The 14,423-nt window shown below is 36.1% G+C and overlaps 1 protein-coding gene across 2 annotated transcripts in view; it reads right to left on the bottom strand.

Moving 5' to 3' along the window:
- Positions 1–14,423, bottom strand: part of LOC149084197 (hemicentin-1-like) — a 425,960-nt gene that overhangs the window by 105,003 nt on the left and 306,534 nt on the right. For both annotated transcript variants that reach the window (XM_089234537.1, XM_089234538.1), the window contains exon 3: positions 11,680–12,006. In XM_089234537.1, coding sequence (XP_089090663.1) covers positions 11,680–12,006 — 327 coding nt within the window. The remainder of the gene's footprint in view (positions 1–11,679; positions 12,007–14,423) is intronic.

Below are 14,423 nucleotides of genomic sequence, written 5' to 3'. Positions count from 1 at the left end.
CGGCGCGACAATTCAGAGCAGCGATAATTAAGCGCAGTGTGATTATGTTTTGGAAATAAAAATTTCTTCCCACCTATTGCAGACTTAACATTTTTAGGACTGGCATTTACTTACTGAAACTTCCAAAAACTTATTGTTGGGGTTTGTTACAATCCTCCGAATAGGGATCAAAACTACATCGCCAAATTGCATGATGAAATTTCTTACATGTGTAAGCGAAAGAGGGTTCTCATACTAGGGGATTTCAATTGTCCAGGTATTTATTGGGAAAACCTTTCATCTGGAAATCAGTATGAAAGAGACTTTCTTAAGTTGGTGCTCGAAATTTTTTTGTATCAGCATGTATCAGAAGCCACTAGGGGTACTGCTATTTTGGATTTAGTTCTTACTAGTTCTGAGGATCTAGTTGAACATGTTTCAGTGGGGGAAGAGTTCTCTTCCAGTTAACATCGTATCGTCAGATTTCACTGTAACTTTTCCTCGGGTAAGGTGGATAACAAAAGATTGGTTCCTTGTTTTCGGAGAACTAACTTTGATGTTTTGAGAGGAAGGTTAGCGAAAGTTTTCAAAGACCGGTTGGAATCAGTAGGGGTGGTAAGTCAATGGGAAGAATTTAGTACGAAGCTGTCCTCTGCTTTGCACGACGTCATACCCTTTGTTCGAAAAAAAACGTGTTTGTACATCGCACCTTCTTTGGTTCACGGATAGCGTGCGGAACCTTTATCTTGAAAATAAAAGATCATTCAGAGAGTATAAAAGTGGACGAGGTGACCTATCATTGTTTACTGATAAAAAAAGACAGTTGAAGAAAGTGATAAGGGATAGTAAAAAGGAAGTTGAATCTAGGTTGACAGATAACATTGGCTCTGACCCAAAATCATTTTTTCAATACGTCAATAATGGATGTAAGGGGGCAGTTGGCCCCCTCTCGATAGGAGGCTCTAGGGTAGAGAGCAATGTAGGCATGTGTAGTGCTTTCAATGCCTTTTTCGCGTCGATTTTTAATGGAGATAATGATTTTCAATATACGGGTGTTGCATGGGGTAATAAAACCCTCAATGATATTCAAGTAGAAGACGTGGAGGTCCTAAATCTTCTAAGAAATGTATGTGCAAGCAAAGCACCAGGACCAGATGATATCTATCCCAGGGTCCTCAGGGAATGTGCTAATGAATTGTTGGGGCCAGTCGCACAGATATACAGGAGTAGTGTTGCTGAGGGTATCGTCCCAAGAGAATGGAAACTTGCTAACGTTGTTCCGATATTTAAGAAGGGTAGTGGAGAAGCTGTGTCAAATTATCGTCCAGTGAGTTTGACGAGCTCCATCTCGAAAATTTTGGAAATTATCATCAAAAGGCAGTTTGTGAAGTGGATAGGCGAGAATAATGTATTGTCGGATAATCAGCATGGGTTCAGGAAGGGAAAGTCATGTGTAACTAGCCTCCTTTGCTTCTATGATCACGTGACTAAGGCTTTGGGTAAGAGCAAAAACGTAGACATTGTTTACCTTGATTTCCAGAAGGCATTCGATCGGATCCAACATGGCAAACTCTTGAAGCGTTTACACGAGATTGGAATTGGGAGCAACTTGCTGAATTGGATAGAATCTGGTTAAGAGATAGGTCGCAACGAGTTATGGTGAACGGGGAATTCTCTGGTTGGACAGACGTCACAAGTGGAGTTCCTCAAGGAAGTGTCCTTGGCCCCATACTTTTTTCACTTTTTATCGATAAACTCGATCAGGGTATCGATGGGATTACTAGCAAATTCGCAGATGATGAGAAGTTAATGGGGGTAATCGGGAATCAAAGTGATAGGGAGTTGCTCCAGACCAATCTAAACAGGATTGCAGCCTGGGCAAATGAATGAAGCATGACGTTTAGCGTTGATAAGTGCATGGTCGCTCATTTTGGTTCGAACAACCCACGGTTCTCTTACGAGTTGAATGGTGTCACTATCCCGGATGCAACTAGGGTCACCGATTTGGGAATTCTCATTGACGAGCGACTTAGGTTTTCTGAACATTGTTCAGCGGTGGTCAAAAAATCGAATAGAATGCTTGGTCTCATTTTCAAAAAGGTCTCTTCGCGTTCGCCTAAAGTCATTCTTCCGCTTTTTCGAGGTTTAGTTCGTCCTGGACTGGAGTATGCTGTAAGGTTTTAGAGACCATACCTACAGAGGGACATAGAATTGGTTGAAGGGATGCAGAGAAGAGCTACGCGTGTCCTTATTGGCACACAGGGCTTGAGTTATGAAGAGAGACTTCATTTTTTGAATATGTTTGCATTGGATGAACGCAGGTGTCGAGGAGATATGATCGAAGTGTTCAAAATTTTCAATGGGATGGATAGGATGGACCATGAACTTTAAGTACACCGCCAATCGAGTGCTTTTACAAGGGGGCAACAGTTTCGATTGGTGAGGGACAATGCAAGGTTATGGTGTCGCAGGGAATTTTTCTCTAATAGGGTTGTTAATAAATGGAATAGCTTACCCCCGGGGGTAGTAAACTGTAACACAACTGACACGTTTAAAAAGAAATACGATAAACATGTTGGGGTAAATCGAGAAGCTATCCATTCTTAGAGTAAGACAACCATAAGTATTCTTTATGGCATTGTATAATATTTTATCATGTGTATATATTGTTTATAATTTGTGTTAATTGCATTTTTAATAGGGTTGCTGTATTTCTGAAATATATGACAACCATATTTTTATGGGCATCTTTTTATCAGCCACCTCGTTGGGCATTTTGCCTGTTGTGGCGTTGTATTTGTATTTGTATTTACTGATACATTACTGATTTGTTAGATAGTTCAATTACGGACTATACTACGGGCAGTACTTCAATAGTTGAACACTACTGAAGTACATCGTGTCCCAATGTGTGGAAATTCATAACGGCTTGTGCAAAGAGGAGAAACTAACGCATCTAGCGCAGTGCATTAATCTAGTAATTAATCTAGCGCAGTGCATCTTCGGTCAAATAAACACTAAGCGTCGTAAAAGAGCGCGGTGGATACTAGAAAAACAATTTTTAAAATAGTTCAAAATCACTAGAATCAACATCAGATGAATTTCTATGAGGAATAACACATAATTTTTTCATCTGCAAGAGTAACTACTTTTTTATGGCATAATACGTATCTCATGACGACGGCATTTGTGTCAAAAAAAATTCTAATTTAGGGAATTTTGTTTACAAAATCACAATCACTGCGTTAAATTGTCGCTGCGCTAAATTCTCTCTCGCTGAATTGTCTCGTGCTGAATTGTCTCAATCATGTTCCCCTGAAATATATAGCCCCCCCCCCCACAATGTAATACATGTTGACATATGTAAATACTTGGAAATAGTAAACATAACAAATTTAACTTTAACTATTTTAGATAATATGAAATTTATTTTACCAATTTGAAAAATCCCAAGCATAAACCACGTTCTTCACGGATTTTAAGTGTTTCTTCTTGTGTACAACAAACTTTAAAGTACTTTAGAACAGATTATTAAGCGAAACATATTTTGCGTTTATAAGAGACAATTTTCGTAATTTTGGAAAAATACTTGAATACACGGTAAAGCCTACCGTTAATAAATTAATAGTATACTACTTTTCTCACTCAGATTATTATTCTGAAATATAAAACTCATTTGTAATATACATAAGGATAATCAAAATCAAAACGTATAGAATTTTTAGAACAAATCCAATATGTTAGTTTCTGGATTACCTGACATTTAATTCAAAGTTGATAAATCATTTCACAATGCACGTTTCTTATCAAGTCTTTCTCTCAAATGTAATAAGATGTTATTTATCCTTCCCCGAAACGAAAATAGAAAGGTATTATTCTATGTCAAACAACATAACTCCGTAACAGTTGTTGACGGAAGCCGGCGCCAAAAATAAGACATCATAATTCCTCGATACCGATGAGCAAACCGTATATGGATCAGAACCCGCAGGTTAATTCCTCACCCTCGAACGTATTGTTTTCCGATAGCACCTCACCGTAAAAACAGTTATATCTCGGGTAAATCTCTCTCGAGATTTAACGGCGTGGAAGCGTGAACTTGTGATATACACCAACCTACACAAACACCTCCCCGCAAACACGAAAGAAAAAAGGGTGTAGTATGAAGTATGTATATAAAAAAAAAAGAAGAGAACCTGAAGATTGAGCTAAGGTAAAGAGTAAGGATTCCCAAGACCACTTTGGGCGATATATACACAGTCTGTTGAACGTGACTTTATCTCAGAACACGTTTTTCATTTAGCCAAGAGAAGAGAAGGAGGCAGAGGACGAAACACAATTGGTACAAATTGCACACACGCTTCAATCTTTTTCTTTTATGTATTTTTTTAGTGAATTTTTCTATTTTATTGTTATTATTTCATCTCTTTTGTGTTCTTTGGCTTGGTTTTCTCTCGAGTTTCACTCCATTTTTTGAGCATTTATCCTCCAGAGAACTGCTTCTTTTTTTTTTTTTCTCTTCTTCTATCCTCTGTTATCCTAGTGTATTTTCAAAAAGCAACTCTTATACCGACGTGTACATGATACTTTCTCTTTTCTTTTTCTTTTAAACAGAAGGAGAAAGAAATGTTCAAACTGAAAATATTTCTCGAGAAGGAGAAGTTTTCCTTCAGCAAAACGGCTTTATATTTTCCACTCGACTCGTCTGTGTGAGTACTGGTGATTTATTGAAAGTGTTTCTCTGCAACGCTGGTTCAGTTCTTTGCTCGAGACTATCCTCTTTTCTTTTTTTTTTTAAAGAATATATATGTATCTTGAATTGATGTTCCATGCTTCACAAAAACACACTATGGCGTCGTGACAGCTCAATCACCGCACTGCTGTGTTTCTTGTGGGTTTTCCTGTAGGATGATGACCAGAGGTTGAATGGTTATCACATGGCTGGGGTCCGAAATAGTTTTTTTTTTTATTCCTCTTATTTTTTATGCTTCTTTTAGTTTATTGTATCCGGATTTTACTGTGACGGATGCAACATGTGCCAGACTGTCGAATTTAGAGAGAGATGGAGGTTTCTTTTTTTTTCATGTATCTCATTTTGTGATGCTGTTACTCCTTGTCAATCGGGAGTATATAAGACAGTGGGTCTCCAAAGAATGGCTTGGGGCACATTTGGTCCTTCGGGCTTTTTGTCGTGGGCCACCGATCATTTACAGAAAATGGTTGTAAACACTGAAAACAATTAATTCTAGAAATAATTTTATACTAAATCAAAGAATTAATTCTAGTATAAATGAAAAAAAGAAGAATTTTCTAGAATAAAATGAAAAAAAAAAAAATTCCGGAATAAATGAAAAAAAAAATTGAATTAATTGAATTGAATTAAAGTGGTGAAACTCTCAGAATTAATGCAAGAAATAATTTTTTAAGCAAATAATTTAAGAATTAGGGAAAAAAGTATATAACCAATTAGAGAAATATTTTCGTAATTTGTGATAGAAATAATGTCGCAATCAATAAATGAGTAATTTTATAATTATTGAAAGAAATCATTTCAAGTCCTATTGAGAAGGAAAATAATTTCAGAAACATCGAAATAAATAAAGAATAATTTAGAGTGATTTGGGATTTGGATTGGGATTGATACTGATTAAATTAAAACAGTTAATTTAATCAGTAATCAATCGAAAAATTTCAGAATTAGTGCAAAAAATATTTCAAAACTAATCGGAATTAATAATTAATAAAATATATAATTTCAGAATTGATATAATTCCTCAGTTACTTTTGTTCAAGATTAACTTGGGACACCATTGAGCCCCCTTCTATTAAGATATCAATAAATTTCATAAGTTGGTGGCCCGCCGGGTTTTATGGGAAGTTTCAATTTTATCCATGGGTCTGAAAGGTTAAAGACTCCTGTTATAAGAAATCATAATGATTTAGTTATGAATTTAGGGTCAACGTCCCCTTTTTTAAAAGTTATTCACAGAGTTCATAGTAAAGTTCTTACACACCATGTTAACTTTGGAGAAATGATTTTAGGGACATACAATTAACGTATTGAATTAATGAAATCCGATTAAAAATGCGCCAATTATTTTATTAAGATTTCATGCACCTAGTACACATTCCTCTGTGGAACTTCTAAATAGTCGGTACAAGCAGGAACGTATTGTGTGTGTGTGTGTGACACAGACGCATTGTTTCTCAAAGTGTGGGTGGGAGCTACGCGAGGAACTGAATATAATCATTTGCGTGACTATTTATGCTTTGAACTGGTTCTTTTATAAGTGAAAATATCTGCTAAATTATTCTCGGGAGCCACCAATGAACCACAAATTGTGCAAAGGATCCGCGAGGGAAAAAGTTTTGAGAACTACTGCCCCAACGTATTTATATTGGCTGAGTCTTGCTTGGTTTGAATTTTAACTGGTGCTTCTCTCTCTCCCATTCGTCTTCCATATTTTACAAATCATTTATTTACTAACAGCCGTGTGGATCAAGAGATACGATATTTAATATTTCATACATGCCCTCCACCGCCTTCCAACATTCAATTAAAAAAGTTGTTGTCCTGTTTCTACTGAGCCCAACCAAAGTCGTTCATGACCATATCATATAATATTCAGCGGTATATTGTTCATTGAAAGATAATGCGGCATCTCAGAATATAAAAAATAGTAATCAAAATAACACGCTCAAACATTGAAGAATCTTCGGAATTTTTGTCTCAATTTTGTCCCTTAACCAATGGCGTTCTTCCCCCCTATCGTCAGTGATTTTAATTCAAATATCTCGGCTAAAATTCCTGTTGAATACATGGATTTCGTTTTTATTGTCAGGTCTAAAGAGGCAAGACGGATTTTTCTTTTCTAATTGGAATTTAAGGAATAGGAAGGACCGTAAAACAATTAAATTTCGTATCAAAGTACATTTATGGACCCTAGCAAGTTAACTCTTAAATATATTATTTTATAATAGGCAAAGGGTTTTTTAAACGTTAGTTCCTACTGCCGGTTTGAAGATAAAATTTACGGATCCGTTTGCACATAAGGTGAAATCATATTATTTCAATTTTATGTTTTGAAATGCTGTTAGATGTCCTAATTAACGAAATAAGCTTTCATTTTAATTTTTTTAAATTTTTATTTTTTTTTTAAATTTCTTGAAACACAACATTTATCTAACAGGAGTTTTACAAGCTTCAGTCTTGGTTCGAGATCTAGTTACTTTCAATATTTTTTCTTCATCGGAAACCACTTTATATTCTTGTTATACCTTGAAAAAATTCAATAAAATAATATTGTATAACTGTTTCTCAACTCAAAACAGGGATCAGTAAAATGCTTGAAACAACTTGACGGACCACTTGTGTCTGTGTTACGGGACATACCTGTAATTTTTGTTGTTTTGATTTCGTTTTGTACATTTTCCGATTTTATACATTTTTATACAACACTTTTTTTCAACAACACTTATTTGAACTTGTAGTAATTACTAAAGTAGCAATACAGACACAGCGTTTCCCTAATGTAAATTATATTACGATAATTGTGACAAATATTATAAATATTCATCTCACATATTTATCAGGTTTAAAACAGTTTTTCGGCAATTGTGACTGTGCTTACTTTTGGCAATAGTGTGGTTTTTTTACTGTATTTTTTGGCAATTCTTGATGTCCCGTATTTCACGAACCATTATTTAAGATCCCGGTTTACCAAATTTTTCTCAATGAAATATGGTCATCAGATCATTTGAATATTTTTCTTTTCTCCAACACTGTACATGTTTATTAACTGCGATTTATTTCGCCCATTATTTCCACACCCTCCAGCAATTTAAGCAGTAATTAGCAAATCCCATTGGAAGCAACAAATTGAATTTTTTTTAAATCAAAATTTTGTGATATCCCGTATTTTTAATGAGATCGCAATTCCTAGTATTATCCCCGATGATGGATGGGGATCCTATCATGAAGGTATAGTTTTATTTGAACCTATATAAATTTCCTATGTCAAACTTTATCAAGTCTGCCTGCAGACTACCAGTGCCATCGTCGCGGACCATATGTTGAGAAACGCTGTTAAATGATGACTCAACTCTGAAAAAAATTAAAAAAAAATGAAAAACAAAGTTACTAAACCATTCAACCTGAAGAATCGTAGTTCTCTTACGTAGATTTTTTTTTAAGGATAATGATTCCAGTATTAAATTATGAAATTTACTATAAATTCCATTATTTAAATAACAATAAATTTTGGCAAAAATTGAAGATAGGATCTGTTTGAAAAACAATCCATTAAACATTAAATAAACCATCCTTTCTTGACAATCTTTAAAAGAACATCTAAACACATATCACGAATTAATTCATATCGATAAAGAAATATGTTACAGAGATTTAATTCTGGGAGAAAATTTTGAAAATATGTTCCTCATTAAAATAAATTATAATTTAATTTTAAGAAGTTGCCAAATAAGAACACATTGTTTTTTTTTTTTTCCTCTTAAAGCATTAACATGAAATAAAAGAAAAACTGGATGTTAAATTCTTTTAGTCACTGTGTATTTTTCTAATTATCAAATTTTATTTAAGCCTCATGAATATGCAACATCGTGATCATTTCTAAACGTCAGTCGATGTTAATTTATTTTCCCATCCTTTGAAATAAAAGAATTCATTGAGGCGATTCTTAGAATTTTTAAGATATTGAATTTTTCTCAACGAGAAATGTTTAAGAAATTTTCCTCTTGCGTCCTTTCCTTTTTCCTTCTGAAGACAGATACAGTCGAAGCCGCTTATTAGAATCGAGGATTATGTTATTATTCGAATATAGTTATCACTTTTGCAAAGATCGGAACCGACCAATATAGTTATCGGGAATTCGGTTTATGTTATCATTTTTTTTTCAGTAGTAAGTTTTTTGTGTTTTCCGAATTTCTTTTCTTCTTTCCCTTCCTGTAAGTTATCGATATCAGACCGTTATACTGGCTTTGAGGAGTTAGTTGGGTTTGAAATGAACGTGCCATCTGTCGGTGGTTGCTTGAAGCTAGTTAGGGAAAATATAGTAAACGACACTTATTATAATCACAGATAATGCTATGTTATGGCTTTTGCAAAGGAAGGAACTAATAACATTGGGGAAAATTATTTATAATAATAGAGACTTTTTGGTTTATGTTATCAATATTCTTTCGCTGGTTGTGTGTGTGTTATTATTATTATTATAATTATTATTATTTTTTTTTTTTCGCATTCTGTGTGCAACGGGTTTTTCTGAACTTATTTTCTTTCAGTGGAAGTTATCGTTATCAAAACTTTATACACTGCCGTTGAGGAGTTGGGGTGGAATTCAAGGTGTCAGCGCTCGGTGGTCCCCTCAAGCTCGTTAAGGAAAATACAGTCCACGCTGCTTATTATAATCAGGGATAATGTTATCATTCGGGTATTATTGTTCTTTTGCAAAGAACGGAACGGATATATAGTATCATAACATGGGAAAAATCGTTAATAGTTATCGGGACGTTGGCTTATGTCATCAATTTTTTCCGTCGAAAGTTTTGTTTTTTAAAATAATTTTTGAGCATTCTAAAGTTAGAAGTTTTCGCAACGTGTTTTCTTTCCCTATAAGTTATCACTATCGCCGTTATACTGTTGTTGAGGAGTTGCGTTTCAAATGAAAGACGCCATCTCTCGGTGGTCGCCTGAAGCCCATGAGGGAAAACACAGTCGACTACGCTTATTAGAATCAATTATAATGTTACCATTGACAGCGTTGTTATCACTTTTGCAAAGAACGGAACAGACCAATGTCTTAACATACGGGGAAAACTGTTTATAGTTATCAAGACTTCGGTTTTTTTTAGCATTCTGAAGCTAGGACTTCTCTGAATTTATTTTCTTTCCCTGTAAATTATCGTTATCAGAATGTTACACTGCCGTTGAGGAGTTGCGTTGGAAATGAAGGTGCAATCTCTCGGTGGTCGCCTCAAACTCGTTAGGGAAAATACAGTTGACGCCACTTGTTAGAATCAGCGATAATATTGTGGTTTGGGTACTGTTGTCACTTTTCCAAAGAACGAAACGGACCAATGATATAACATTGGTCAAATCGCTTATAGTCAACGGGACTTCGGTTTATGCTGTTATTGCTATTTTCCGTCGAAAATTTTTTTTTGCGCATTCAGAAGCTAAGGTTCGACCAAATTTATTTTATTTTCCTATAATTTATTGTTATCAGACTGCAAGACTACGTAGGAGGCTAGAAGGTTTTCCTCTCCCCCCTCTCTTGTTGATAAACATTTCCATAATCGGTCTGTAGCATTCGCTGTGATACACATACGTGTGTAGTTGCTTCTGAAATGGCCTTCCTATAGTGAAGACAAATGTGTGACCATAAAAAATGTCATTTTCTTCAGTTCTCGGTCAGTTCCTTTCAGATCAACAGAGTCAAATTAATTTCTCCGAGAGAATTCCTCTAGGAATCTGGAAAATGTTCGGTGCAGTCGTAATTTGTTATATACACCAGATCAAAGGTGCTCAGCCTCTGAAAATGTGCGGGCCACTTGATTGATCTGTAAATAAACCGTGGATCACTTAAGACTAGAGTGATCTAGAAATGTGTTGCGGACCGCCTAAGTGTTCTGCAATCTGAGCTGTGACTCACTGAAGTGTTCTGTAAATAGTCCGCGAGTCACTGAATTAAGTGAACAGGAAATGTACCGTTGTGGAACTGCTCCGCGAGTCAATGAAATGCTCTGGAGCTGTGTCACACGTCACTTAAGTGATTTGTAAATATCCTGCACATAAAGTAAGTGATCTCCCAATGTGCCGTGGTCACTTGAGTGATATGAAACTGTACCACGGGTCATTTAACCAATCTGTAGATGTGCCGCGGATCACAAAAGTGTTCTGGAAATGTGTCACGGACCGCTTAAATACTCTGGAACTGTGCCGGGTGTCATTCAATCGATCTGTAAATATGTCAGCAGTCACTTCAGTGATGTGCAATGCCACGGTCCGCTAAAGTGTTCTGTAAATGTGCCGCGGGCCGGTTAATTGCTCTCGAACAACGTGACGGGTCACTTAAATCATTTGTAAATGACTTATGTCCCACTTAGCTCATTTTCACAATATTTTGTTTGAAGTCGCGAGCCACATTTGGTCCACGGGACATAAGTTGAGCATATATGCATTAGATAAGTTCCATTCTAGCATTTCAAAATGGCTGAAAAAAATATCTGAATATTTTGATATAAAATCTAAAATATTTTCTTAGGGCCATTCAAGTATTACGTAAGCAGATTTTCAGCCATTTTTGCCCCCCCCCCTTGTCAGCAAAATTTCATCAGCTGCTTGGAATATTCCATATCTTCAAAAAGGGTTGTTGATGACGTAAGCAACCTTTAAACCCCCTCTCCCCCCTTGTCATCAAAAGTCAGCAAATCTGAACCCCCCCCCCCACCTCCGATGCTGACGTAATACTTGAATGAACCCTAAATTAATATCGAAAAGCTGAAATAAATATATATTAATGCATGGTAGCTTCATTTGTACGTGATTTCATCTCAAAGTTTGTTATTATACAACATAGCCATTGGCGATGCTGATGATGAAAATCTAATGCTTTCTAACCATAGGAGAGAATCATTAATTCCGGAAATTTTCGATACCCCTTATTCATTAAGCTGACTCACCGTGCAGGTCAATTTCGACCCACGACATCAAAGGGTCATCGGTAACTTCATTATCGACCCGACACTCGACTCGAGAGCCGAGATCTTCCCTTTCGAGCGTCAGCTTGACAGTGGATGTGACACTGGAAGCACCGTTCTTCTCGATGGTCACTCGACTCTCTGAATCGAGTTCCTCTGTTCCCTTGAACCACGTTACTTCCGGCGTGGGTTTGCCACCGAAGGTTTCGCATTCCAGCTGCAGAGTTGATCCCTCGTAGAAAGGTCCGACGGTAGAACCATTCGGGGAGGCTTTACCGTCCTTTTCTATCGATGGAGGGCTCGGCTCCGCTAAAAAACAAACAAAAATAAAATACAATCAGAAAATTACAAAAATAAAATACAATCAGAAAATTACAAAAATAAAATACAATCAGAAAATTACAAAAATAAAATACAATCAGAAAATTACAAAAATAAAATACAATCAGAAAATTACAAAAATAAAATACAATCAGAAAATTACAAAAAATAAAATTTTGTAAAAATACAAAATTCGAAAATTAATTAATGTTCATTCAATTAATTCATGTCCTACATCAATGCTGTTCAACCTTTCCGATGGTGTGGGTCATTTTATTGCTTTGAAAACGTGTCGCTCTAGTGCTTTAGAACTGTACCCAGGGTCAGTGTTTCTTTCTTTCAAGCTGACCACAAGTTCGGTCTATCGCCATGGGCAATTTATTAGCGAGAGAGTTGTGCCCGAAGTCTGAGTGCGTATCTAGTGTTGTGTCTGATGTTCAGTGCTGCTATCTATGTTTCAAATTGTAAGTCAAAAGGAATGATTGAATATTTGCACCGTTGTACAATAATTAATCACTACACTTGGCTCACAATTTGAAATGTTGTACAGCTGGTCACTCAAGTCATCTGTAAATATGTCGCGGGTCACTTAACTTATTTGTGAATGTACCGTTAGCAAACTCAATATGTGGAACTGCAGTAGGGCCGCTTAATTTCTTTGACACCGTGTCCCTGGTCACTTAGGGTTATCTGTATTTATGCCGCGAGTCACTTGATTCATGTAGAACGACAACCTCTTGCGCTATGTCGCGGGTCACTTAAATGGTGTGGAAATGTGCTGGGATGTCACTTCAATAATGTGCAACTTATTCCTCTTAAATGCATACCACATGCTGCTTAAATGCTCTGGTACTGTGCGCGGGACACTCAAGTGATCTGCCTCAGGTGACTTGAGTGATGTAGAACTAACTGCGATATAGACCGCCCAAGTGCTCTGAGACTGTGTCGCGGGTCATTAAAGTGATCTGTGAATATGCAGCGGGTCACTTGAACGACCTGTGAATGTGCTGCGGGAAACTCAAGTTGTCTGGATCTTGGCCACGTGTCTCTTTAGAGATCTGTAAATGTGCAGTTCAGTTCATTTTTTCATTATAGATATTTAATTATTATACTTCACTGAAAGTTTGAAAAATAGATCGCTGCACTAAATATTCACCCACAACATTGCAAACGCACTGTAATTGCTAGGAAAGCACACGTTCCCAGAACATTCCGTATTCCACTCGACTGCCGCAGTCGAGTGGTTAGGGAACTAGCTTTTCACTGTGCAGGTCTGGGTTCGAATTCCGGTTCGGGCATGGATGTCTACTAACCTAACAAATTCCCTGGACGGATCATGCCGATCCCTTGGAAATACGTGAAGATCACGTTATTAAAAAAAAAAAAAATCATTCGGCAGTAAATCGCCTATGGCGATAGACCGGAGTTGTGCACGACTTGAAAGAAACAAAAAAAAAAATCCTTTTCTCACAAAATCGGGTTTGATTTCACGGGTCACATCAGATAACTGTGAGGGCCGCATTTGGCCAGCATGTACGATCTACACATTTATCCAAATGACACTAAATTCTTAGCAAATTTTCTAAATCTATTCTTATATGCATGCAACATATAATGCGAGACATCGAGACTTTGGCTTCCAGCCAATCGTGATGTTATTCATTAATTTTTCACCCAACGGCATTATGTTAAGCTAATCAATCCTAAAAGTATAAATAAATTTCCATGAATAAACACAATGATGTTATCCTTTTCGGCATACACTGTGGTTAAAGGCATTCAGTCAGCAGAAGGGATGAGTGAGGGAAGGTACATAGTTGTATATTTCCAGAAAAACTATTCAATATTAGAGAACACGGAAAAGTTTCGAGATACTTCATAAAAAGCTATTTAGAAACAAATGCACTCCAAAATTAATGTTATTAAATGGGTAACGTCAGGCGTAAAAATGCATGCTTGTTTTGCGGTCTAGTTTCTCAATTAACTAACATTAAATAAAACTAAATTATGGCGTGAATATATGCTACCGTATAAAAAGCATATCTGATACCATATTTAAAAATAATAATTCGTTAGACATTTATGATCTGCTTTATTTCATTCGCGATCGCACGAGTGCATTACTGGTCTTGTCCGACTAATTGAAATGAAGCAAAAAAATAGTGAAATGATAAAATAATAAGTAAAATAATTTAGTAATAATACGTTTTTATTGTAATTTGCGTGTAAAGAAAACGTAAAGAAAAAAAGTAAGGGTGGGAAATATATGAATTATAATGGAGAATGTGTAGAGAATTATAGAATTAGAAATACTTCCCAGACGGTATTACAATGGAAATGCAAAAAAAAAAGACAATACTATACATATATAAATTGTAAAAATAACCGAAATAAAAACGGTTTGC

The sequence above is a fragment of the Pholcus phalangioides genome, unplaced genomic scaffold, assembly GCF_987345545.1.
Source record: "Pholcus phalangioides strain wild (caught in Gottingen) unplaced genomic scaffold, Ppha-v1.0 ptg000008l_1, whole genome shotgun sequence".
NCBI classification, from domain to species: Eukaryota; Metazoa; Arthropoda; class Arachnida; order Araneae; family Pholcidae; genus Pholcus; species Pholcus phalangioides.
This window is presented reverse-complemented; position numbering and strand designations above follow the sequence as displayed.